At 42.7% G+C, this 26,886-nt stretch overlaps 1 protein-coding gene across 2 annotated transcripts; it reads left to right on the top strand.

The window, feature by feature from the left end:
* The first annotated feature begins 694 nt into the window (after nt 1–694).
* On the top strand, nt 695–25,222 carry paxip1 (PAX interacting (with transcription-activation domain) protein 1). 2 transcript variants are annotated; one of them, XM_034119400.1, is made up of 23 exons: nt 695–893; nt 4,977–5,111; nt 5,737–5,780; nt 5,952–6,015; nt 6,486–6,596; nt 6,803–6,878; nt 8,167–8,694; nt 10,193–10,305; nt 11,120–11,942; nt 14,799–14,893; nt 15,007–15,102; nt 17,110–17,247; nt 17,476–17,597; nt 19,413–19,597; nt 20,570–20,613; nt 21,332–21,399; nt 21,560–21,662; nt 22,304–22,472; nt 22,562–22,662; nt 22,805–22,939; nt 23,130–23,205; nt 24,372–24,432; nt 24,949–25,222. In XM_034119400.1, exons 1-23 carry the CDS (start codon nt 813–815, stop codon nt 24,962–24,964), a joined length of 3,384 nt encoding a protein of 1,127 aa, XP_033975291.1. In that variant the 5' UTR covers nt 695–812; the 3' UTR covers nt 24,965–25,222. The 2 variants fall into 2 exon arrangements, with proteins under 2 accessions (XP_033975291.1, XP_033975282.1); XM_034119391.1 differs by having other exon boundaries at nt 22,559–22,662.
* The last annotated feature ends 1,664 nt before the right edge of the window (nt 25,223–26,886 follow it).

Here is a 26,886-nt window from a genome sequence, read left to right as displayed (position 1 = left end):
CCCCATGACGTTTCACTCAGAGGTCAAGGAATAGACGATAGGGTTAGAATTTAGGAGCTGATTTTTGGATTATTCGACCGCAACTATGGACATTTAACCCTGACTTTTTATTCATTTAAACACTAGTATTCAAAATGTTATTACACAAGAGTCAAGACAAGGTTATTATAAGAATATAACAGACATTTACAGATTTTTTTTACAGTATTCATTTACATTTGCAATATACACTGTTCCTTTTAGAAAAACTTATATTCAACGCACATTGAAAGAAAAAAAAAATGTCAATCAAGAAATATACATTTGAAAACAGAGTTATACAATATGGACAGCATCATCAAAGCCTTTTTTGATGGCTTCACTATGACTTAAAGTTTTAAACAAAACACAAAAAATGTAAAATGTCCTCACTTCACTGTCTGATTAAAATAATCTAGGTTACATGTTTGGATAAAAACATAAACTTTCATATGACAGGGTGATTAATGTCTCTTAAATAAACAATTCGACCCTGTAAATCTGTTTTATCAGCGCTCTTCATCGTATCCTTTCTAGGCAGACTTAGAGGCTGCGATATAATGGATTGGAGAGCAATAAAGGACAAAATACACGTTTGTACGAAGGATAATATATCATAAACCCCCCTACGCATTTCAGAATGTAGTAGTCCAAGGCGCGCTCAGCGATTTGGCGCTAGAGTCTCCGGTTTACTGTACGCTCTAACCCAGCTGCCGTAACATAACAGACTTTTTTCTCTTTTAAGCTTTTGACTGGGTTTTTTATAAATATTCTTATGACATTCATGGGAAATCATGTCTGAAGAAGAAAATAAGGTTTCCGACGAACTTTTCAAAGATGTCAAATTCTACGTGGTAGGGGACATTGACGAGAAGGTGAGGCTCTGGACACAAAAACGATAGCTTCTTGTAGCTAAATTGTTTAGCATGCTAAGTTGCTAGCAGCATTCAATCCAAATGATGTGCTCCAGGAGAAGCTAACCAGCAAGCTAACTAGCTGACATGCTAAATGAGTGAAGTTGCTCTTTGGACCCTCACATACAGTACTGGGTGATCCCTATAGTATCCAGTAATTTATATGTGAGATTGTGCTCCTGAAACCCGACTTCACTGAATATTATGTCAAGAGGCTTAATCACCCAGCACTACACTTTCATGCGGCTCCTTAGCTATGAGTTTCGTAGTTGCACAGATGATTAGCTGCTAGCCTAATGCCTTTGGTTGATCTTTCACAGAAAAAGCTGGCATGTATTAGTTTGTTTTCTGTAAAGCAAGAGTGCTCAGCATGTCTGCTGATCCGGCTCTGATGGAACAGCTAGGTGCTCAGGATTAGGCTCGGTGTTATTCTGCATCAACCTGTGACCATCAACATCTTGCTCAATTGTGCGTCCTTATTGCGCATGTGTCACTACTCGTTCCCTCGTTGTGCTGGTGACCTGTGGCACGGAGCTGCACTTCCTGCCAAATAGTGACTAAAATAAGATAATATGGTACTTTATTGATCCCAATTTGGGGAATTGTTGTGTTGCAGCAGCATAAAAAGACAAGGCATACAATACAAATTCAAAGACTAGAAATAAACAAGAAAGTTGAAAAAAAAATACATGTTGAATACAAGGTATTATATATACAAATATATATATATACATAAATATATGACAGAAGGAATATTAATATTAAATATTGAACAGATTATTTAAATGTAAAATGTACAATGTGGTTTTATGCCAAGAGAAACTATGGAGCAGAGAGTTCTCTGCCAGCAAGAGGTGATTTGTTGTACAGAGTTATGGCAGTAGGCAGGAATGTTTTCCTGTATCGGTCCGTGTGACAGCGGAGCTGCAGCAGTCTGTTGGAGAAGGAGCTTCTGTCTGTGCAGCTGCAGGTGGAGAGGATTGGTGGGCTTAATTGGGGGGGATAACAACATTAACCTTTCTGTTGGTCGCTTGTGAGCAGACCCTTCACGCGATGGCAGAGCGAACAGGTACAGCCAGGGCCGGACCGAGACAATAAGTCAGGCCGGAAATTATACACCCAGCCAGGCAACTACCAGCTTTTGTCAATATTTACAGCATTGCTGCCCATAGTGATAGCCCTATAGTTTTTTTTTGGGAGTTAAATGCATCAATCTGGTGCATTTTGAGGGGAAGATAAAGAGACTAGATCTATGGAAACACCCATATGAAACCGAACTGTATACATTTCAATAATCATAAAATCATGGCCATAACCAATAACATACCATATCCAATATGAAAAAACACTGAAACTGGTTTATATATCCAACAGCTGGAACTGCGACAACAACAACTTTACGGCAGCACTGTCCAACTCTGTTTACAGTTTCTGATCCACTAACAAGTCCCTAAACTCTGCAGAGCCCATACCGTGTTCCTGTTAGTGTTTACTTCCTCTCTGCCTTCTTCTGTTCATTTATCTGACGTCCAGCGCTCCGTCTTTTAACCTCTTTTACTTTCTCTTTCTTGATCCTCCTTAGCAACGGAATTGACCAATCAGAATCGAGTATTCAACTAAGCCTTGTAATAAAAGTTGTTAGTAGCCTTAAGGGCCTACACAGTTGCTGCACTAAACTACATTTTAGCATTTAAAATACCTAGCCATTCTTTTGCGGTTATTTTGGTGAAAGTAACTCAAAAGTAATATAAAAGTAGTGTAACTCATTACATTTCAGAGACAGTAATATTGTAATGTAACTTATTACTTAAAAAAGACAGTAATAAGTCATATGTAATATATTACATTTTGGAAGTAACTTGCCCAACACTGGTCACTACCCCCTCAAATGGAAATATGTGTTTACATAAATGGTGACCAAACCACCACTGAGAACTTAGACTAAGTTAACTATCTAAACACTCAGAGAGTCCTTTACCTCACCTGAGCTGAGGTTATCCCGAGCTTGAATGACACACAGAGACCAATCAAGGGCTTTGATTTATGATCTGTATGACAGTGGCCATGTGGGCAGGCCACATCATGTAGACAGCCAGTCACCCTGTGTGAGGCAGACCCACATTTGCGCAGCGTTGTGTTCACAATACATTAAAAAAAAACGTTCAAACTTAAAAAAAAAAACTAAATGGGTCGCGAAAAATACTTGGGCGGCCGTTAATATACCTGGGCGGCCCGCCCAAGTAAAGTCTATGTGTGGGAAACCCTGGGTTATCCATGATGGACAACAGCCTGTTCAGTGGCCTCTCCACCACAGCTTCAGGCCCCGGCTCCACGAGGACAAATACGGCAAAACGCATCGGAGTAACGCAAATGCAACCGCAAAAAACCTTCCGTCCCCACGCAATATACACCGGATTGTGTCAAGCTCCACGAGACGGCTCCGTTTACATCCAAACGCTGGAAAAGCTGCAGTACATATGCCGAACCTGTACGTGGCGCTGTAACTTCCTCCACAAAAGCAGCAACTTCCTCCACAAAAGCAGCGAAGAAGAATGGTTGTCATGGCTGCACTTCTGTGTATTCTCCGCGGTGGGGGCCGAGGGAACCGGGCAGAGTTTTTCGCCGGTCAGCGTGTGTTAAAGTTTAAATCTTCCAGACAAAATTATAAAAGTGCCGGTCAAAGGTCTTCATTGTTATTTATTGAGCTTTAAAACAAATGAATAACGACGATATAATGATATATAATCATCAAATACACGGAGCCTGTCTCTTTTTCCTCTCTTCTGACAGCGTCAGTGTCTGTCTCATGCAGCAGCTGATCCTGTAATGAGTGACCCGACAGTAAAAATGAACATATTTATAACTAGTTTAGGTAGTTTGAGAGGTAATTAAAATAGCTAAGGGTGATGATCTGACTTGAAGTGTGTGTTTTGCTCCCGCTGCATCACAGCGGCAGGAGCTGCGTGTCTCCGTCCTGTCAGATTAGACTTCACTCGCGTTTATGTCCATATCGAGATAAAGATAAATAATCTGAATTCAAGGAGGAGCTCCTGTAGATGTTGCACAAAGAACTGTAGCATGGTCAGTAGCGACTGGAGCACGATAGCAACCCCGCGGGGGAGAGGCGGGGCTATGAAAACGAATGACCGTATAGGCGACTCCACGGCCCCGTTGGACCCCCCCAGAGCGCTCCGTTCCCAGATCTATTAATTCAGTGAAACATTTTGTTGTTATTACAAGTACAATCATAAAACATAATTGAGATGGAAATGGCTTTCCTAAGCTTTAGAGCAGGGGCCCAGCCACTAAACGGCACACATCTTTAATTGTAGAGAGTTCATGTATTACACATAAGCATTAAGAGCTAAACATTTTAAACATTACCAATAAGATATAATAAACACATATGTTTGACATTTACTGTATTCAAGCTTCTATCAAATCATTTTTTCTGGTCTTATAAGTACGCGGGGGGAAATCATTTGGGAAAAGGTCAACTAAATGATCCCAAAAGAGAGACTTCTCCTTGCTTAATGCTTATTGTTCACAGCAGCATGTTGTGTGTTTATAGAAGAGCTCACTGAACCGCAGCTCTGTACTAGTGACTTGTTTATTCCAAAATATTGCTATTAACTGTACTCGGCAATTGCCTCCTCTCATACTCTCTTCATTTCATGTTGTTGATCTTTGGCCACTCTTTAAACGGTTAGTTAAGTCTGCTAATAAAGAAGATTTTGTATAAGTTATTTATCTGCTGAATATTTTTCTCGATTAACTGTTGGACTAAACCATTTAAAAAAGTAGTGAAACATGTCCATCCCAGTCCAAGGGGATGTCTTTATATATCTTGTTTTAAAGAACCAAAAGATAATAACCTTTTCAAAACAGAGAGAAGCAGGAAGTCTCCATGTTTGAGAGGCTGAATACATGTTCAATTCCTTCATCTAATGGTTGCAGCTCTGATGTTGATGTCATTGTTGAAGCCAGTCTGGGCTGCAGTCTGGAGTGAGATGATCTTAACTGAACTGTGTGCCGGTGTTTCAGGTGGTGCAGCTGCTGAAGGCGGGGAAGGGGAAGGAGGTGTCCTACAATGCTTTGGCCACTCACATCATCGCAGAGGACGGGGACAACCCCGAGGTGGGCGAGTCCAGAGAGGTGTTTGACCTGCCTGTGGTCAAGGTAAGGCCTGTGCCACAGTGTGTTCATACTAAACAAAGTTAAGCTTGGTTTTCTTTTTGGATGTACCGCTCTAGAGCCATGCAGTGATGACATGTTTCTGTACGCAGATCCGGAAGTTAGCATTGCAAGGCTCCCTCGTAAAAAAACAATGGGATTTTTACATTGGGTTTTCTAATATTGCGTGAGGCTATAAAGGAACTACATCATGGTGGCATGACTTCACGTCACCACAGCTAATATACATACATACATACATACATACATACATACATACATACATACATACATATACCAAAGCCAATTCCTCGTATGTGTAAGCCTACTTTGTAATAAAACCGATTCTGATTCTAAGCTGAAGGCGGCTTATGTTCAGCGTTATGTTTTTTTGTCTCATTTAGACACTTGTCTGCACCCGCCATTTTTATAACACTTAGAATCTTAGGGCATTCAGCAGTGTGGTATTGACTGACAGATTTTATGTTGTAGAACAACATCTTTTAATCTAGTGTTAACCACAGACCTTATTTCAGACCTCTAACTAAAAACATCTTTAAAAAAACACTTTAAAATAGTGTAACAAAGTGAAAGCAGTTCATATCAACTTGCTTTAATCTATGTTTTCCAGCCATCCTGGGTGATCCTCTCGGTCAGATGTGGAGACCTGTTACCGTATCCTTCCACCATCGAGTCCAAAATACCTCCAAGTGGTGTCATTTAAAAATGTAAAGTAACAGTGGCGATGACTAGAGAAAAATAATGTTTAGGATTCCAGATATTAAAAAAAATAGGATTTATTCGCCCAAAGAAATGTTTTTTTTTCTCCCTAACTATGAGCACCAGTGTTACAGGGTTCTCCCCAGAATCAGGACAGATATTCTTTGGTGTGACGGCTTGTCTTCCTCGGGTAAGTGTGTGTAACAGTGTGAGTTGTGTGTGTGAGACACTTTAATTATTCTAGTTAAGACATGGATTTCACAAAGGTTGATAAATGTTGTCTATTCTTCAACATTATTTTGAAAAAGCTAAACTTATATTTGGTAACTGTGGCCTTTTGCTGACCTGACAGGAGTTACTTTTGAAAGACTTCACCACCTGTGTGTGTGTGTGTGTGTGTGTGTGTGTGTGTGTGTGTGTGTGTGTGTGTGTGTGTGTGTGTGTGTGTGTGTGTGTGTGTGTGTGTGTGTGTGTGTGTGTGTGTGTGTGTGTGTGTGTGTGTGTGTGTGTGTGTGTGTGTGTGTGTGTGTGTGTGTGTGTGTGTGTGTGTGTGTGTGTGTGTGTGTGTGTGTGTGTGTGTGTGTGTGTGTGTGTGTGTGTGTGTGTGTGTGTGTGTGTGTGTGTGTGTGTGTGTGTGTGTGTGTGTGTGTGTGTGTGTAGCTTCCAGATGATCTCAATGCGTTCTGGGCTTACGTAACCTTTTATGGAGGAGCATGTCAACTTAACCTCAACAAGAAGGTCACCCACTTAGTAGTGAAGGAACCGAAGGGGGTAAGGTCCAGCTCTGTGTACTCTACCATTTTGCCATATCCACCATGCATGTTATTGCTAAGAATGTCTGTCATAGAAATACTGGTCTTATTGTTGGCTCAGGTTCTGTAAGAAAACTAATGTGTTGTAAGAAACCTGTTTTTGTAGATGCGCCTATGCAAGTGCTAATGTAGGCACTCAGTGGTTGTATATTTCTCGTCTTTCAGGCCAAGTTTGAGTGTGCCCTGAAACACCCGGGCATCAAGATTGTCACCCCAGACTGGATCACACATTCTGTTAAAGGTGATGGTAATGTTGTGTCTGCTGTATCAATGCATTCATTCAAAGATTCGATGATATGCCTGTTATAGTTTCCCACTTCCCAAGGTCATGTACTCGGGTTGCTTGTTTTGAACCACCAACCGTCCAAACCTTTAATATGATTACTTTTCTATTACAGAATTCAAAGATTTAATAAAATAAACTAAAAATATATATATAAAAAATGGCCTTTCAGTCTAAAGGTATAAGGACACATCCTTTTATTTTAAAGGTGCAAGAACAAGTGAACTTAAAATGCAAATATATACATATATATTTTCAACATAATGTTGCTAGTCATCACTTTTATCAAGTATAATCCAGTCTATTAATATATTTAAACTTATATATTTATGTCTTTTTTGAACCAGGACCATGCATTAAAATACATGAATCTAAAAAAGGGAGAATATGCTATATGCCTGACTATAGCTTAAAGGGGACCTATCATGCAAAATGCACTTTTTGATGTCTTTTATACATAAATATGTGTCCCCGGTGTATCAGGGAACTCACATAGTGTCAGAAAAGAAAACACACTCTCTTTTCCTCCGTACCCAAATCTCTAAAAACGGGGGTACAACGGAGCTGATCCAGATTTGCCGCGGGTCCGCATGTCCAATATGACGTGATTTACGTCAGATTGGACATGCGGACCCACGGCACTATCAGAAAGTTGCTATCAGAAACAATGCCTGATGTGTTTTGGACGTAATATGGTCTTTGTTTACATTAGCAAGCATCGCTAACACTCAGAGCTAACCTGTACTGGAGAGAGTGTGTAAAAAAGCAGGAAATAAAAAAAGGAACTCACCTTGTGGTAAACCTGAGAGAGAAAAAGAGTTTGAGCTCCATACTGTTTCAGAAATAATCCTTGAAGTAGTTTGGAACATGATGGCGTTTAATCACGGCAGAATTTAACTGTAGCTGCCCGGTAATTGTGAGCAGGCATTAGCTCCGCCTCCTCTTTTTTCTTTTTTCTAGCTAAGGACCCACAATCTGCGTTTCTCTAACAGGGCTGGAATAGAGGGATAGAAGGGATTTCTATTTTAGAAATCTCTCCTATCTGTTTGGTATTTTCAGCAAAACACATCATAGACATGTTTTTATATATTTTTATATATCTGAGACCCATAATATATGCCTAAAAATAGCATGATAGGAGATCTTTAAAGCTCATTTCAATCTGCAGTGCTTTGGCAGCTGAACACTACAAGACTTGAAATGATGAACAATAATTGTGACAACTCTCCTTTTTCCTCCTTCACAGAAAAAATCAGGAAGGATGAGTTGCTCTATCATCCCAGACTCACGTACATAGAGCCTGAGGAGGAGGACAGTGAAGCTGACTCATATGACCAGCGCTACCATTCAGACGGAAGCTTCAGCCCCCGGCGTTCCAGGATGTCTAGTGGCGGCTCGTCTGGTGAGGATTCCAGCCCCCGCCGACGGCCGGGACCCAAAAGACTGAACTCCGTCTCCCCGAGCTCCCCCCGTAAAGCTGACCGCCGCAGCGAGCGCATGTTCGACGACTCCGACTCCGACTCCTCCACAGAAAAGGAAGGCCCCAACCTGAACTGGACCCCTGCAGAGGTTGTCACCCCGACGCCCCCTATTTCCAGCGGCACAGCCAGGCGGCGAGGGGGGCCACCTGGCAACAAAGAACCAGCGCCGTCCACAGGCAGCGGGCTGATCAACCTGTGTGCCACTGTGCCTCCGGTCCCCGGCAGCGCAGCTGCTACGCCTGCTGAGGCTCGCTCTGCTGCTGCCACCGCTATCACTCACGCCATACAGCCAGGTCAGTCTACACCAGTGGTTCTCAAATGGGGGTACGTTGGAGTACTGCAGGGGGTACGTGAGATTTATTTTATGTTAATGAAAAAAACTAAATAAGTAATACATTTAAACAAACTACTAATAGTAGATTAACTACTTTATTCAAAAGTTTACAGTAATTCTGAATAATAAAATGGGAAAAATAAACGGGGTGCTCTCTTTTCCTCTCCCTCTCCTGACAGCCCGTCAGTATCAGGCTCAGGCAGCTCGCTGAAGAACCTGTAATAAGTGACCCGACAGTAAAGAATAAACATATTTATAACTAGTTTAGCTAGTTCCAGAGTAGATCAAATAGCTAAGTGTGATGTTCTAACTCTTAGTGTGTGTTTTGCTCCGCTCACTGCTGCAGGTGATCATGTAGAGCTGCGTGTGTCTCCGTCAGCAGCAGCTGATCTCTCTCTCTGCTGTCAGATTAGACTTCACTCGCGTTTATGTCCATATCGATCAGATCTAGCTAGTTCTAGCTAATGATATGACTGCCTGCTTATCAAAGGACACCTAAACAAAAAGCGTTGCTTGGCAACAGGGTGTGGCTGCAAAGTATAGCGCAGCATTATGCATATGTTTATATGAGTGGTCAAAATCCCGTCTGGCGGTTATAGGTATAAATGCTCATATACATTTTTTCTCTTCATTCCCCACGCCCCAAAATTAATAAATAAATATACCAATTTTAGGAAAAGTAACAAAGTTTGAGCAGTGTGGGTTTTATATGAACAGTTACACATATTTCAAAACGTGAAGTGTAATAACTGCAGTTGCCTCCCTGTCACTGAGAATGACAAAGATCCTCAGTGAAGCACAAGCCCATGTTTCTCACTATATTGTTAGTACAACTTATTAAAAAGATCAGTTCAATGCAACTAATGTCGTCTCAGTGTTATTGCATGATGTTCAAATTGGTTTGCCATGAATTTAGTGATGGATTGTAAACATTTGAAATGTAGCATTTAAGTGTTTCTCAGTTACAAGGTTGTTGTTTTAATAAATCAGACACCGATGGTGCAGCGCTGTACTGTATCTCTTTATATAGGCTTTTTCCCCCTAACAAATAGTTTTTGCGCTGATCAGGGGGTACTTGGCAAAACATTTTTTTCAAAGGGGGTACATTATTGAAAAAAGTTTGAGAACCACTGCTCTAGACCATCCACAGGCTAAACACTTCCTCCTACATACAGCCCTTCATCCCCATGTGCATTTAAAGCCCTGCTACATCATGAAGTAACATTGACAGCTCAAAGAGGCCTCACTCTGTCAGACCATGATGTCAGATTTTGTGATGAATGTCTTTGAAGTGGAGCTCGTTTTTCAGTCCAGTCTACTGGCAGATTTCTCCACTTCCTCCACCTCCTATTCCAGAATGTTAATGGGATCAATGGCAGGACTTTTTAATTGAAGGCATTACATATTTCTAACCCAGTATCCTGTAAATTAACGTTTCACCTCTGTCTGATATTTAGGTGTACCAGTTCCAGAGGGCGTCCCTGGGTGGAGCCCAGCTGCTAGAACCCTCCGCAACATAACCAACAACTCTGACATGCAGCCAGCCAATCGACCTGCCAACGTAGCACATGTAAGAAAATCCCTGCCTGCTGTAATTGTACAATTAATGAATGTAAACAAACAATGACACCAAATTACCACACTGATATCATTAGGCGCTTTCACACTGCAGTACTTTTCCCACAAAGGTTCATCAGAACTTAGTTCATCAGAACTCTTTAGTTCTCATGAACTAAGTACAGATCGCGTTCACACCGGAATAAGTCCCTGGGGGAGGATTAGGCAAATGAGCCGCTGACGTCACTTCTTCTTCTTCTGCTTTGGGTTTACTGGCAGGCCGCAAACAACTTCACGGCGTATACTGCCACCCGGAGTCCCCGGCCGGAAGTCCCCGGAGTTGGGGACTGGCTTCAGTAGAAGCTGCTGGGACTCCCAGCAGCTTCTACTGAAGCCTTCCGAGTAAATCGCCAGAACGCCGACACCTCCTCATCTCCACCGCTCCCATGTTTTCTTTTGTGTTGCCATAAGTTAGTCTCTCTGCGTTTGTGCACTGGGCGAATGCTAATGCTAATAATGCTAATGCGAAGATAATAAAATGGCGGCTTCACAAAACTTTTTGGGAGTTTTACGGGGCGTGGTTTGCAATCCCCCCAGCCAATCAGACATAGGAACCTTTTTCTCCCACGAAAGTCCCTGCTCTCTAGCAGGGACGGAAAAGGGGGTAAAAAGGTTCTCATGAACTCATTTTAGTTCCGGCTCTTTTTGGTGTGAACGTGACATTTCGGAACTATATCGGAACTAAAGTGGGAAAAGTACTGCGGCGTGAACGTGCCTATAGGGACCTTTCTACATTGCTAATTCTCCCTTGTCCTCCTCTGTTGCAGATCATCCAGAATCTGACAGCCAATCAGACAAAGCCATTGGAGCAACAGACCAATCAGAGCCATGCTCAAACCCCAAACAGTACCAACCCTCTTCTCTTCCCGTCTAAACTGGCCGGCCAGCCCCTTACAGCAGAGCAGCAGCAGTTACTGCAACAGTCACACCAGGCAGCTGAGCAGCAACAGTTACCACAGCAACCGCAACATCCCATAATGCACCTCCAGCAGCAGCAGCATCAAATGATGCAGCTACACCACCAACAGCAGCAACAGCCACAGGTCCCACAACAAGGGTTTGCACAGTTACCCCAACAGCAGCAACAGTTTTTGCAACAACAGCAGCAGCAAATTCACCAACAGCAGATGATTACGCAGCAACAACAACAACAACAACAGCAGCAGCAGCAGCAGCAACAACAACAACAACAACATGCGTTCTCCCAGCAGCAGCTCCGGCCCCAGCAGCTCCTCCGGCCTGGGTTGCAGCAGCTGCAGCAGCAACAGGCTCTGCAACAGCAGCTGCAGCAGTTCCAACAACAGCAACGCATGCAGATGTTACAGCAGCAGCAGCAGCAGCAGCAGCAGCAGAATCATCAGCAGCTACAGCAACAGCAGCAGCAGCAACAGCAGCAGCATTTCCTGCAGCAGCAGCAACACATGCAGCAGATGCAGCAGCAGCAGCACCTCCAGAACCATCAGCAGCAGCAGGCTCTGCAGCAGCAGAACCAGCTGACCCAGCAGAACCAGCAGCAGACTGCCCTGCAGCCGCAGCTACAGCAGACTCCACACATCTCCCAGCTGTTCGGACACGAGCCTGGTCAAGAAAGTGAGTCATAACAATAACAATAATACATTTTATTTATAGAACGCTTTTCTAGAAACTCACAGACACTTTACAGAGTAAAACTTCATAAAAACATCATTAAAACAACACACTTAAAATATATAAAACACAAAATGTATTACAGATTAAAAGCAGGTCTGAAGTATCACTTTTCACTAACAACAGGCTAAAGTTAATTGTCAAGTCCAATCTTTATGCAGTTGTTGGGTATTGGACCCCTTTAAACTGGGGTTGTGGGCAGGGCTCCGGTCAGAGAGCACAGAGTCATCAGATAGAATTAAATGTCTTTACTTCCAGAGCATGGATGGTTACGTACGGTACAACATGAATAATTATTGACACGCCCCCCCCCACATTTGTGCAGCAAACGTGCAAAACAGGAAAGTGCCTGTGGTATCGTCCTTGATGTCAGGAAGCTGAATCAAACCCGCAACTTAAAAAAGTTACTGTAAGTTAAGTTCAGTACTATGTAACGACATGGTTTCTCTGCATTTGACCCATTCTAGTGTCAGGAGCAGTGGGCTTCCATTATGAACGGCGCCCGGGGAGCAGTGTAGGGAACGGTGCCTTGCTCAGGGACACCTCGGTCTCACCTCACCTTGGTCTTGCCGGGACTTGAACTGGTGACCTTCCAGTTGCCAAGCCAAGTCCCTATGGACTTCGCCACCACCAACTGGTCTCTTGTAGACTTTACCTTTTACTAAGACCTCTGCTTGAGGCAGGGTTGCATTCCGCTGCCCCATGAGAAGATAGTTTGGCATGATGGGGTCACGGTCGGCCACGCCAGACGACACATATCCAAGCGGTTTAGAGTTCCCCTTCACTTCCATTAAGGTTGTGTATAGAACGTACTGCTTGTGAGTATCAAGGATGCAGATTGTTGGCTCTGCTGCTGTAAAACCGCAGATCTCTAATGAGCCCTTTATGTCCGTTGAACCAGCAATGGTTGCAAGCTCAGGCGTCTTTGGCCAGTGTTCGACACTCTGCTTGTGGACCGGGGGGTCCTCAGCGCTTGTAACTGGGGAGATAAGGCATTGCTGCACTGAGGTCTGTTTTGGCGCACATTCTTCCCCACCTTGCAAAGCCCATCCAACGGCAGTGTGAATTGCGATGGGCCCATCATTAGCTCCTTTGCGACCTGGCTTGGTGGCAGTGATGCAATGTGCTTGATCTGCGTTGAAGAATGGCTGCAGCAGGACCTTTCGTGAGTGAGCGTGGCGTCTCCGTAGCACCTGCACTGGGTAGGTCTGCTCCACTAGGTCTAAACCTGAAGCAGTAAATGCTCCCTACACCTTTTGAAAGCACTTTGCGTCTTAACATGAAGAATTCTTGACAGCGGTCTTTAAATGAATCTCGAGTTTTGTTCACACCACAAAACCTCACTCACTAAAAATGTTTCAAGGAAAATGTAAATGCTGGCTTACTCTTCACCATTTATATTTTGTGAGTGCATGATGAATAATGTGCAAGTGCAACTCTCAGCGGAGAAGGAGAAAGTGAGATTAGTCGACTAAACGTTAGTCGGCGAAAGAAATCTTTGACAAACATTTTTTTAATTAGTCTATTTAATCCAAGCATACATTTTTTTTTAAAAGGAGAAAAAGTCAATTTGTGCGCTGCGTGTGCTTTGACACGTAAGCCGGAAACCCCCTCAGACTTCCTTCAGAGCTGTGCCAGGTCATTCAGTTAATTTTGTCGGGCAGGATGTCCAAAGTTTGGGATCCTTCTGAGCGTGTAAAGGTGAAATGCAAACTCCGCAGGCAAAACGTCTCCTCCACATCAACGCCATCGGAGCGCAGCTTCCAGAGTGTGGGCATCATTCGAAAACAAAGAGCTTAATCATACCCGCAGCAATGAGTCAGGCAGCAGCCTAGCTTTGTATCAACATCCCGTATTTTCCGGACTATAAGTCGCACTTGTGTATAAGTCGCTCTTATTAAAAAATGTGTCGTTAAAGGTGGGGTAGGTAATTTTGGAGAAACCAGCTTGAGATCGCTAGAATTTGAAAATACACAACCGGAGAAAATCTGCCACTTCCTCACAGAGCCCCTCCTCCAACACACACAAACGCGCACATGACCAATGAGGGCACGAGATAAGTTTGTGCACAGATGGAAGGCTGACAGGCAGGTAGGTCATCCAATTATTTTAGCCGAGCCGGCTTGTCACGATTGTATACAGTGCCATCTATTGGCCGTAGTTTGAACGCAGTCAGACAAAATACAATATATAAGTCGCTTCGGAGTATAAGTCACAGGACCAGCCAGACAGCTAAAAAAAACATGACTTATAGTCCGGAAAATACGGTATATAGACCTATAATATATAATCATTCTGACCTCATAAAACGAGAAATTAAATCTTTAATTTCATGATGACGACGCTCATATTTTCAGTGTTTCCGTTTCCTGTGTAGTATTTAGTATCTAGACCTAAATGTTCCGTGTGTGTCCTCGCTGCTTGTTCCAACAAACATTAAGAATTCTTAACTCCGTCCGCGCTGTGACTCTGTGCTCTCATTCGCTTTCTACATGTACATTTAATTTATACCATGAAACCATTTTGGGAGAAAACATTTATACATAATATTAATAATCATAATATATGATATACGTGCAACAATTAGTCAACTAATTGCATGAATTGAGGACTCTTGGTCAACTAGAACAAAATCTTAGTCGAAGGCAGCACTAGTTGTCGGGCAGGGTTTTTAAAATCTTCCCTTCGACTTGCGTGACCAAAACTCCGTGCTCAGTGCAAGTCCTTTAAAAGGTCCTGACCTGGTTTTCCTGGACCTGCAGATTCACTTGTGTACTTTCTTTCTATTCCAACTCTCAGTTCCACAGGATGGCTTCCTGCTCGGCTGTGTGTTTGCTATTGCTGACTACCCAGAACAGATGGCTGACAAACAACTCCTTGCTACATGGAAGAGAGTAAGACATTAATGCATCTAACATGTGTTTAAAATAGTGCCAATAAGCAAAGATGGAGAAAAAAAATCAATTCTGCTGTGGATTATTTCATGTTTGCCTAACCCCTTCCTCAGGTGATCCAGGCATGTGGGGGTGCTGTAGACCCCACCCTGACCAGCCGCTGCACACACCTGCTGTGTGAGAGTCAAGTCAGCAGCATGTATGTTCAGGTAATGTGTGCTATCAGAACTCTACCACTGTTAAACACTGCAGACCGTCCGAACCAATCAGAATCCCAAACTCTTTTTACAAACAAGGAGTTTTTCTTGGTGTTTAGGTGCATACCAGTCACAGTAAACATAGTAAGAGAAAACAATCTGGTGATATTTGTTGAATATATTTTTTAAACACAAAAGAGCTATACAACAAAGTTTAAAGAATGTACATGGTATGAATAATGTCAGTGTTTCCCCTACCATTGTCTTGGCCTGAAATTCAAGGTGTTTTTTTATTTATTTTTATTAAAAAATAATATATATATAGCACCAAATTGCAACTGAAGTAATCTATCTACGGTCACTTTTCACATTGAACATGTGCTCTTTTATTAAATAAACTAAACGCCTATGTTATTTATCCAATGTATGTGCATGTTTCAGTGTCCACTGCTTTGCGTATTCTCATTCTCCCTCCGCTCTGTTTCTGAAGGACACACACACACACACACACACACACACACACACACACACACACACACACACACACACACACACACACACACACACACAAAAGGAGGAGAACAACAAAGTGTAAAAAAAGTCAAACAAATCTGCATTATTGCCCCGAGCTCTGCTGTCTGCCCGTTTGTGTGTGTGTGTCCCCCCCCCCCCCCCCCCAGTTTCAAATTCGTTTATTATTTTTTTTTTTAACCTCAAGCCGTTATCGTCACGGAGGAGAAGGACACACAGCCTTCCCGGATGCGCGCGACAACGAACGTAGCGTGCGCATTCTAAAAATAGCTCACAGATGGTGAGCAGGTACCGCGGTTTTGAACTACAGTATTGAATTTGACAGAAAACAACAATGAAACGCCAGCAGAAGAATAGTCTAATGAGTTGGGTGAAAAAAAAGACAGGAGATGTGAGTTGGTTTATTCAGTAAATTAGCTCAGGATAATTGGATGTTCTGTCTACACCTGTTGATGTGAGGCTAATGCAGGATTTGCTAGCTTGATGCTACCGGCATTTAGCGGCAGTGACTCAACAAATTGCCTCTTAAAATGTATCGTCAGCAATGTATGACAAGCAGACTGCTTGTTTAATGTTAGACTCACACCAATAGCTCAATATGATCATAACACGATTGCTTTCATATCAGAGATCAGATGAGGTGGAGCTGCCTCCAGCAATAGAGGGTGAGGCAGAGAGAAGCAGCACAGGGTTGCAGGTATGTTATATGCTGTAGTCAGGTGATTTCAATGTATCAATGAAAGGAAGAAGTGTAGGCTACATGATAAGAAGGGAATACAGTTTGAATAAAAGTAATACAGTACAGTGTAACACTGTACTGTATTACTTTTTAATGTACAAATACTTTGTTACTGTACGATAACAATAACAATATCAAAGCACCAAGGCAGTAAACCTAGGGGAAACACTGAATGTGTAATGTGCAAAAAGTCTAAATTGTCCAGAAACTCTGCATTAATGTAACCCGATTCCCGAGAGAATTTCCTTCAATGTAATGTGTACATTAATTGTGCATTAATAGAGTGGTGCAGTGATGACTTTTTCTGTAGGCAGACCCAAAATAAATAATTGCAGGAAATGAGCTCTGTGTCTCACACATTTCTGCGTTAGGCTATAAATAATCTACATCACGGTCGCAAATATCACCACTACTAAGCTAAAGGCGGCTAAGTAACAGCGAGATGTTAGCCGTCCAGAGTTTTTAAAACACATAGAAGTTTCAGACGTTAATCGATGACAGTGGCGGCGCTAGGGGGTGGCTACTTGGGCTCAAGCCCCGGATGTTTTCTGAAAAGCCCTGAATGTTTCACTGAGAAACGTCTCGTCAGTAATGTGCAGTACTGGAGTCCAACAGAGAGGCAGCAGCTGCGGGACAGTAGCCTGCGTACTACCCCCGCTGCGATGCTCCGGCGAGTCCACAGTTCACGCTAGCAACCTTTTGTCCATCTTTGTCCGTGTCGTTGATGATTATGCTGTTTTCTGTGGCAGGCTCTCAGAGAGGGGAAGCGCTGTGTAACTGCCCACTGGCTCAACACCGTCCTGAAGAGGAAGAGGATGGTTCCTCCTCATCGAACGTTACATCTGCCCTTCGCCTTCCCCCCTGGGGCCAAACCCTGCTCTCAGCACGTAGGTCCAGCCGACACATGTCTGCTGCTGTCATTCATGAGTGTTATCTGATGGTATACTGTATGTACCAACACAAGGAAGTGCCTTTTTTCTTTTTGGCATTGTAGGCTAAGACAATAAGTAATACAAATTTATTATTTCACTTTCTGCTCATTTCTGCCATTTTCAGTGTCTTATGTATATTACTATTGTATGTCTCTGATGCTGTCTGCCTGTCCTCTCCATCAGATAATCTCAGTGACGGGTTTTGTGGACGCCGACAGGGACGACCTGAAGCTGATGGCCTACCTGGCTGGTGCCAGATACACAGGATATCTATGTCGCAGTAACACCGTCCTCATCTGCAAAGAGTGAGGGTGGGGGGGGGGGTTGCTGCAGGTGTCAATTGTAGCTCTGATCATACTTTTCAGTCGATACCCAGCTGATACCTGGGCTCTGGGTACCCGTCCATCCGTAGTTGGTGGTTGACCATTTACGTGTGTCCTCCCCCAGAGTTTATTTATCACTTGTTGCCAACTGTGTTAGGACAGTGGTTCCCAGCCGGGGGTTTGATCCTGGGGAAGAATTGGGGATTGCAATATATTTCCACAAAAACAAACACTAAATCAATGTTCATAAGCCTGGTGTCCTGCCCCCAGAACTATCAAAGATTATGAAAGACAAGCAACCTCAAATCTCCTTCAAAAGCTCTAGTCTTAACAACAGATGTGGAAACTGCTATTATTAATTTCACTGACAATAAGTGTAAGTGTCAAGTTGAAATGCTTCTTAACATTTAACAAACTATGAATGTGTCATACCCACTTAACGGGGAGAAACTCAGCTACCTGACGATATGAACCGTTTTTAACGAAACAAAACACAAGTCTAACGTCAAGCCTCTGAATTACCACTAAGCGAAAGAGTGCTAACGCACTTAGCACATAACTCACGGTATACAAATGTTATACTTCATCGGATCTGCATAACCAAGATATCAAGACTCAGGGCAGCGAAAGCCAGCAAAGAGAACACACACTTCACTTTACGTAGCCAAAACGGAAAATACGTCTTACCTTTGTTGTTTTCTGATCAAAGGTTGTGTTCAATGGCATTAAAATGCATATAAACGCTGCTGAAGGTTAATCCAATGTCTCTGTGTCCCTTTGAAATGATTACTGATAATCCATCATCATATTTATGGCAATAAGTCTAGTTTTCAGAGCATAACATAGCTTTCGGTTTTGGGCAAACTGCGTTCGTATCACTCTCACTCCTCAATGGTAACGTGTAGGTGGATTTAGGAACTTCCCTCTCGATTCTATTGGCTCTAATGGTTCAAAAGTCGACCAATGGGTTCCAGAGATATGGCAAATCCACCCAAATGACCCCAGAGGTGGTTCATTTTTTCTAAACCTCTCTAAAAAGGTCAAATGTCACTTGTTTTGCATCAATCTTGATACAGGGTACTTATTATATGTTATAGTTTGGATTCCTAAAGCTTTTAGTCTACTATCCCATCATTCAAGGGTAGTTTTCACTATAAGTCATGTATTTTTTTTTGGACGGAAACTATAATTTACATTTTTTTACTATGTTCAATCTGAATTTACTTTCAAATAAAAAAATCTATATTGATTCTGACTTTTCTACATCCAACTCACAGGTTTATCATTGCTTTGAGAAAAAAGATGATTAATTTACCCCTTTTAGAAGTGAAGATATGGTCATTTTCGAGCCTGAAACCTGAAAAACAGGCTCAGGGGCTTAAAGCTGGCTACACACCAACCCGATTTTACGGCACCTTTTCACACCTCCCGCGGCCGATTCAACATGTTGAATCAGGCGAATCATCACAGATGAGTGAAAGGGTACTTATAGAATGGAGACCAGCTCAAGGGGTACACCAGACCAAAAAGGTTGGGAACCACTGAGTTAGGAGACTGGGCTAACTTATTTCATCCATAAGGATACAGCAAGCTTACCTCAAACTGTCCTTTCCTAACTTTGTAAAAAGACAAACAAATACCTGGATAGAAATGTCCCCGCTGCCGTTGAGTTTGATTTTGTTACTTTAATAAGTGATAAAGGACTGCTAAATGTAAGAAGGCAAAACCTATGTGTTGTGTAGCACTTATTAGCAGAACAGTGTGAGTCATATGGTCATCTTGCTGATCTCTCCTCAGACCCAGTGGGCTGAAATATGAGAAGGCTAAGGAGTGGAAGATCCCGTGTGTGAACGCGCAGTGGCTGTGTGACATCCTGCTTGGCAACTTTGAAGCCCTGCGGCAGGTCCAGCACAGCAGATACTGCATGTACACACACCCCGAGCCCCTGGTGCCCAACACACAGCTGGTCCAGAACCTGCTGGGTGAGTAAATGGATACAGTCATAAACATATACACACACATTTTATCTTGGATAATGAGTGTTATTTTAATGGAGAAATTGGCAAATGGTAAAATAATAGGGAAATAAAAAAACCGAAAGGTCACTTTGTCAAAGTAATGTCAAGCATTTTTGTGAGCTAGCCTGGGCCTACCTATTTTATTTATTTAGTCACTGAAAATTCAGAAATCTACCCAAAAAAGGCTTGCATTTATTAATGTTACCTTTGTTCTAGGGTTTGCTTGGGTGTGTTTTATTATTTCAATATTTTTTGTTGTTGAAAAACGCCATCATCTTTTGCACACTTAAAGGTAGGGTAGGTAAGTTTGAGAAACCGGCTCGAGATACACTTTTTGTTATATTTCATGGAATGCTCTTAACATCCCAATAGCAATAAATATCTTAAGTGCTTTGATAAAAAATCCATAAAAAAAGTCATCTGTGGAAGCCGTAGTACTGTAAAAAGCACGACCAATCAGCCGGCCCGGCTAAAATAACTGGATGGCCTACCTGCCTGTCAGCCTTCCATCTGTGCACTAACTTATCTCGTGCCCTCATTGGTCATGTGCGCGTTCGTGTGTGTTGGAGAAGGGGCTCTGTAAGGAAGTGGCAGATGTTTTCCGGTTGTGTATTTTCAAATTCTAGCGATCTCGAGCCGGTTTCTCCAAAATCTTGAATACTTTCTTTCTTCACAAATCCTGCAGGCCTTATTTCACACTCCTTAAAGATAATATCTGGGTCATCTTACAATAAGCGAGGCAGTTATCACACACACACTCCTCTGTTGGAGTGTGTTCCTTTAATAACAGCACTGCTCCTTGTGGATCAACCCTGTAATCGGTGCTTTTAAAGTGTATGGACTTGCAGTAAAATGTATGTATGTCTACATTTTGTGAATATTCTATCTCAGGAAAGATTATGATCTGCATTGACCTCTGTGTGTTTCCCTCTGCAGGCGCCTGGAGAGCGCCAATCAAAGTGTCTCCTGAGGCTGTGGCGGTGAGTCTGACCATTTGACTCTTTGTGTTTGCCTTGTTGCTGCACATTCATTCACACAGGAGCAGCCTTACAGTCCAATCAGGCTGGGTTTTTGGAGAATAATTAAAAGAAAAATACAAAATAAAATGGCTTTTATCAAGTTCAACGACATTAGAATGATTTTTTTGTAATGCTACCCTAAATCATTCTATTTACCCTTTATGAATTGCAAGTCTATGATGAGGTGTTTTACACTATTGCCTACTTCTTCTTTGATGTGATGCAATGCTCTGTATCACATTGATCTCAATGTGATACATGTCAGCACAGAAAGAAAAGAGCAAACAGTGGATGGTAGATGCTAGGGCTGCTCAATTAATCGTATTTTAATCGCAATTACGATTTTGGCTTGCAACGATTATGAAAACAACATCATCGAAATAAAACGATTTTTTCTTTTTTTCTTTTTTTTTTATTGGTTTTTCAGTTGAATTATACTTAAGGTTCAGGGTAATCGACTGTTAAAAACATACTGTTCACATTTTCTTTTTCAATAAATGGATGTTTTCAAAGTAAATGGATAATCGTTTTTAATAATCGTGATATCAATTATTGATCCAAATAATCGAGATTATGATTTTTGCCATAATCGAGCAGCCCTAGTAGATGCTGCACTGCTTGTTTGAGTGTGTATGTTGGCTCATCCGAGTGTGGTTCTGTCCTGATGTGTGCTGTGTAGAGCCTGCAGCTGCTCCACAAGCAGAAGATGAGCGATTCCAGCAGCCAGCCCGCCAACAAGAAGGCCAGGTCAGTGCACTCTGTATCACACACACACACACACACACACACACACACACACACACACACACACACACACACACACACACACACACACAGTTGGAGCTTTGCAGACTACCGTGTTACGATGTGTCATTTTGTGGCTAAAAGTCCAATGGTGTGTGTGCAGGCTGGAGGACATCCAGTCGCCCAATAAGAAGCTTCCTCTAGAGTCCACTCCCCGGGTCATGTTCACAGGCTTTGAGCCGGCACAAGTGCAGCAATACACAAAGGTAAGGTCGGCTGGACACACACACACAAACATGCAAGCGCACACACACACACAAACCACATGTATTTAAATAAGCATGAGACTTCACACAGCTGTTTAAAGACAGTGACCTTCAGACAGGATGCTGACCTTACAGTTTGCTGTTAAACATCTAGAGCCTGTTGTAGGTCAGTGTGTGTGTAAGAGGGGAGGAAACCTTTTGTCTGAGTCTCCACTGGATGGCAGCACTAGCCAGCTAGCTCCGTCAGACAATGTGCGGTCAGTGGAGACACAGTTCTCCCAGCTGATAAAGCATGAGCCTCAACCAATGAGAGTGCGATCTCTCTGATCCACACATCTGCCAATTGACACTTGTTTTATAAAGATAGGAATATCCAGATGCGATTTTATAACAAAATGATATGGGTTTAATCAGTCACAAGTCATATACAAGTCAAGTACAAGTGATCAACTGAATGGTTTCATTAAACAAACTGTATCCTAAACAGAATAAGCAAAATAAGGTAAAGCTGTAACGGGGTGGGTCAGGATTCAGAAGACTTGCAGAAAGAAAGTGATATTTCCTTTTAGCATTATCTCCTCTGTCTCCTGCTGCTAACTGCTCTCTGTGTTTGCTGGTGTGTGTCTTCTCTCCCCCTGCAGAGGTTACATGCTTTAGGGGGGGAGGTAGCAGACGGCAGTGAGAAGGTCTCTCACCTGGTGGCCTGTAAGGTGACTCGCACCGTCAAGTTCCTCAGCGCCATGTCTGTGGTGAAACACATCGTCAGCCCCGAGTGGCTGGAGGAGAGCTGGAGGAGCCAGAAGTTTGTGGGTATGTTTTTACATTAAGGCTACACATGTTCTTACTGAAAAGAATAAGGATGTATGAGATGTAACAAAAAAAGTTTGTGTGTGTTGTAGATGAGCATAGCTACACCCTGAGGGATGCAGAGGCAGAGGTGTTGTTTGGCTTCAGTCTGGAAGATTCACTGAAGAGGGCCCACAATGCACCGCTCTTCAAGGTGAGACATCAAGTCTGCCGTTGGTCTGGTTACTCCAGAGTTGAAATACAGTGGGGAATGCTTTGATGGGCGTGGATTGGTTCTAATGAGTGTGTCCCTGTCCTCCACCATCTGTCTGTCTGTCTGTCTGATGGGGGTGCAGGGGAAGTATTTCTACCTCACCCCGGGAATGTGCCCCAGCCTCAGCACCATGAAGCCCATCCTGGAGAGTGCAGGAGGGAAGCTGCTGGCCAAACAGCCGTCCTACAGGAAGATCATGGAGCACAAACAGAACAAGGTGCTCACACTTTCATCACATGATATAAAGTCCTTACAGCCACTGGGTGGTAGGGATGTTATAAAGGAATCATGATAATGCATTTCATTTTCATATAAGGTAGAATATAATAATATAGTAATAAGCATTTTATTCATAAAGATTATTGGACTTCTTTTATTCACAAACTCCACGTTGGTGTGTTGTTCAGAACCTCCCAGAGATCATCTTAATCTCCTGCGACAACGACCTGCACCTCTGTAGAGAGTACTTCTTGAAAAACATTGGTAAGACTCACACACACACACACACACACACACACACTCAAAAAATCATAATCACGATTATTTTGGTCAATAATTGATATCACGATTATTAAATAAGATTATTCCTTGACTTTGAAAACATCCATTTATTGAACTTTAAAACAAATAATAATTTGAACAGTATCTTGTTAACTGTTGATTACCCTGAACGTATAATTCAACTGAAAAACCAATACAAAAATAAATTAAATAAATGATATATTTAAATAAATAATATCAAAATAATAAATACCAATAAACAAGATCATCAAATATTTTGGAGCGCACTTCCCCAAGCTACTAAACATATATAAATATGATAAATACAAATAAATGAGACCAAAATAAATTAGATCAAATATGTTGCAGTGCACTGTCACAACCTAGCAAAGCTAAATAATAGTTTTTTTTCGATTATGTTGTTTTCGTAATTGTGGCAGGCCAAAATCGTAATTGCGATTAAAATACGATTAATTGCACAGCCCGAACATACACACACACACACACACACACACACACACACACACACACACACACACACACACACACTTTTTGTCTAACACGCTCACACAGTTCTGGACTGTTATGCTGTTATGTTCAGTCATTGTTCTTATGTTGAACATGAATACATTTACTTTGTAAGTAATTATGGGACGTATTTCTTCTTTCATAGCAATTTGCCTTCATACTTTCTTGCCGTGAAATAGGTCTTAAATTCTATTCAAAGTGGTCTTAAAAAGTCTTACATTTGAGTTGGCGAAACCTGCAGGAACCCTCTGTGTAGTAATCCTGACACACCACCATACAAGCTAAAGTGGGAACTATTAAAGAAGAAGGTTAACTTCTCCCTTGCCTTGCTAATTTATCAAATGTATACATACAAAATACATCAAAGATGTGAAAGCTGCAGGTAATGTCTTCTCTGAAACTTGTACATGTTTGACACCCCTGCCTTAAGTAGTGTTACCGGCAGGAGCACTGGTATTTGCAGTGCGCATATAAGAGGAAGTAATGGTGGGCATGCACACTATGCCTTTATGGAGTAGAAGCACAGCTGCTCACACACACACTGTCATTGGTAGTGTGTGGCAGAGCACATGGTCAGCAGCATTGTGTGTGAAGTTGTGTCTCTGCTGTCTCTGTTCCAGACGTCCACAACGCTGAGTTCATCCTGACCGGAGTCCTCACCCAGAAGCTGGACTACGACTCATATCCTTTATAGCCCTGAAACACACACACACACACACACACACACACACACACACACACACACACACACACACACACACACACACACACACACACACACACACACACACACACACACACACACACACACACACACACACACAGATCCATTATTCTTATGATTGAAGAGGATCTGTACCAAATACAGATGTTTTGTTTAGTCAGTAGAATATGGATCTGGATCTCTGCAGCTCCACAATACTTCCTGCAGAATGATATTTACACATATTACACACTAGTCAATATTGTGACTTCCATTGACATTTGATTGATTCTGTTTGCATGTCACATGATGCTTCCTAATGATCCACTTTGATTCTGCATATGTCCACAGTATGTACTATATACTGAGTATATAGTGATGTAGACAGCATATTGTGTTTTGATATGAAGAATCCTGCCTTACTGTGAATGACACCTTTTCATCACATTCAGAAGACTTGCCCCCCCCACAGTGAGTTTCCTTGACAGGCCCACATATAAGTTCACCTGAAGGTGCAGCCATGATGAAGAGGAGGAGCAGATGGAGTCCACTCTGACTTTTCTATCTTTTTATCTCTCTGCATAGATCTCTAGTCATTTTGTAGCTTTTATTACCTGTTTTAAGGATAAATAAATGGGTGTTATTTTTCCGAGATGTATTTAAATTATGGAGGATTTTAACCTTTTGCTGTTTGAATTTGAATGTGTATAAGCTTCCGCTGGTACACGCTGCTCTTTGGAATAAAAACTGTATATTATGATTGTGAAACATGTCTCTGTTTGCTTCCTGGTCATGCTGGGAGGTCATGTGTCCCATTGATTTAATATTTAGGTCGTTAGTCTTCAGCATGGGAAACAAAGGCTCAGAGATGGAGCATGATCAGAAGTTTGGGGAGTCACTCGAACGAAAGCTCTGCTGCCACTCTCCTCCGGTGTTCCTCCTGATAATTCCTGATAGACCAGATTTAATGAACTGGTAATGAGGCTCTGGGGTAGTTACTGCTGAAGTTCTAATTGCTGACTGTCAGACAGATAGCCTGGGGTCGTGTGGGTGGGGGGAGGGGGGGGGATGCAGCGTCGCCTGCGGGGCTGCCCTCAAAACTGCAGCAGAATGAATTAAAGCGCCTGAGCCAAGGTCATGTGCTACATATTCTGAGAGTGAAGGTGTGAGGCGTCACACTGAGCTGGAAATATCTCTCATCTCTTTCCTCTGTAGAAACCTGCAGGACTTCAGATGGAAGCTGTGAATTTATACTAACTGAAAAGTTCATTATAAAAACAATTTTTTGTTTGAATAACAAGCCTAAAGGCCACCTGACTGCACTGCAGAGGAACTGTGAGGTGAAGATTGATCCATGCCAGTAAAAGCATTTTCAATGGTGAAGATTTTAGTGAACCTTATTTATAGATTTTTTACACACATGTTGACCGCATTGATAAAGCGGTTATGGGTGACCGTGTCATGTTACAGTAGTACAATACAAACAAAACAACATGCAACACATCACAACTTCAAAGACAAAACAAACAGTCGGCTGGATCATACATCACATCTTACAAAATACATGAAACCCTCACACTTCAGGTTGACTACAAAGGAGCAGCGGGTGGTGCTGAGGGACTGTCAGTGTGCGTCTCTCCCAGATGAGCTTAACTGTTTTTATGCACGTTTTGAGAGCAGCCAGGCTGTGGAGCCACAGAAGGATCAGGAGCCCGACCCTTTTGTTTTAAACAGGGCAGATGTGTGCAAATCCTTTGAAAGGGTTAACCCACACCAGGCTCCTGGACCTGATGGCATCCCTGGCTGTGTTCTCTGGCCGTGTGCAGTTCAGCTGGCAGAGGTGTTCACAGACATCTTCAACAGGTCCCTGCTGCAGTCTGTAGTCCCCACATGTCTTAAACACTCCACCATCGCTCCTGTCCCCAAAAAGACAATAATCACCTGCATCAACGACTACCGCCCAGTAGCACTCACCTCCATCATCATGAAGTGCTTTGAGTGGTTAGTCAAAACACTCATCGCCTCCTCCCTCCCCGACTCTCTGGGCCCCTGCAGTGCGAGTGGGAAACATCACATCCTCCACCCTGATTCTCAACACCGGAGCCCCTCAAGGCTGCGTGCTCAGCCCTCTCCTCTACTCCCTGTTCACTCACGACTGCGTGGCCACACACAGCTCCAACACCATCGTGAAGTTTGCTGACGACGCGACCGTCATCGGCCAGATCACAGACGATGACGAGACGGCGTACAGAGAGGAGGTCGGAAACCTGACATCTTGGTGCCAGGATAACAACCTCCATCTCAACGTCAGCAAAACCAAGGAGCTGATTGTGGATTACAGGAAGCAGCAGAGAGAGGGACACGCCCCCATCGCCATCAATGGGACTACGGTGGAGAGAGTCAGCAGCTTCAGGTTCCTTGGGGTCCACATC

Source organism: Trematomus bernacchii, unplaced genomic scaffold (genome assembly GCF_902827165.1).
Source record: "Trematomus bernacchii unplaced genomic scaffold, fTreBer1.1, whole genome shotgun sequence".
NCBI classification, from domain to species: Eukaryota; Metazoa; Chordata; class Actinopteri; order Perciformes; family Nototheniidae; genus Trematomus; species Trematomus bernacchii.
The sequence above is the reverse complement of the archived record's forward strand: the minus strand, read 5'-3'. Positions and strand labels throughout refer to the sequence as shown.

Bases quoted from the DNA above. Each gene is read 5' to 3' on its own strand.
- paxip1 (XM_034119391.1), top strand. From the start codon at position 813: ATGTCTGAAGAAGAAAATAAGGTTTCCGACGAACTTTTCAAAGATGTC. The intron at 14,894-15,006 runs GTAAGACATTAA...CCCCTTCCTCAG, and splicing joins TCCTTGCTACATGGAAGAGA to GTGATCCAGGCATGTGGGGG. The intron at 17,248-17,475 runs GTAGGTCCAGCC...CCTCTCCATCAG, and splicing joins CCAAACCCTGCTCTCAGCAC to ATAATCTCAGTGACGGGTTT.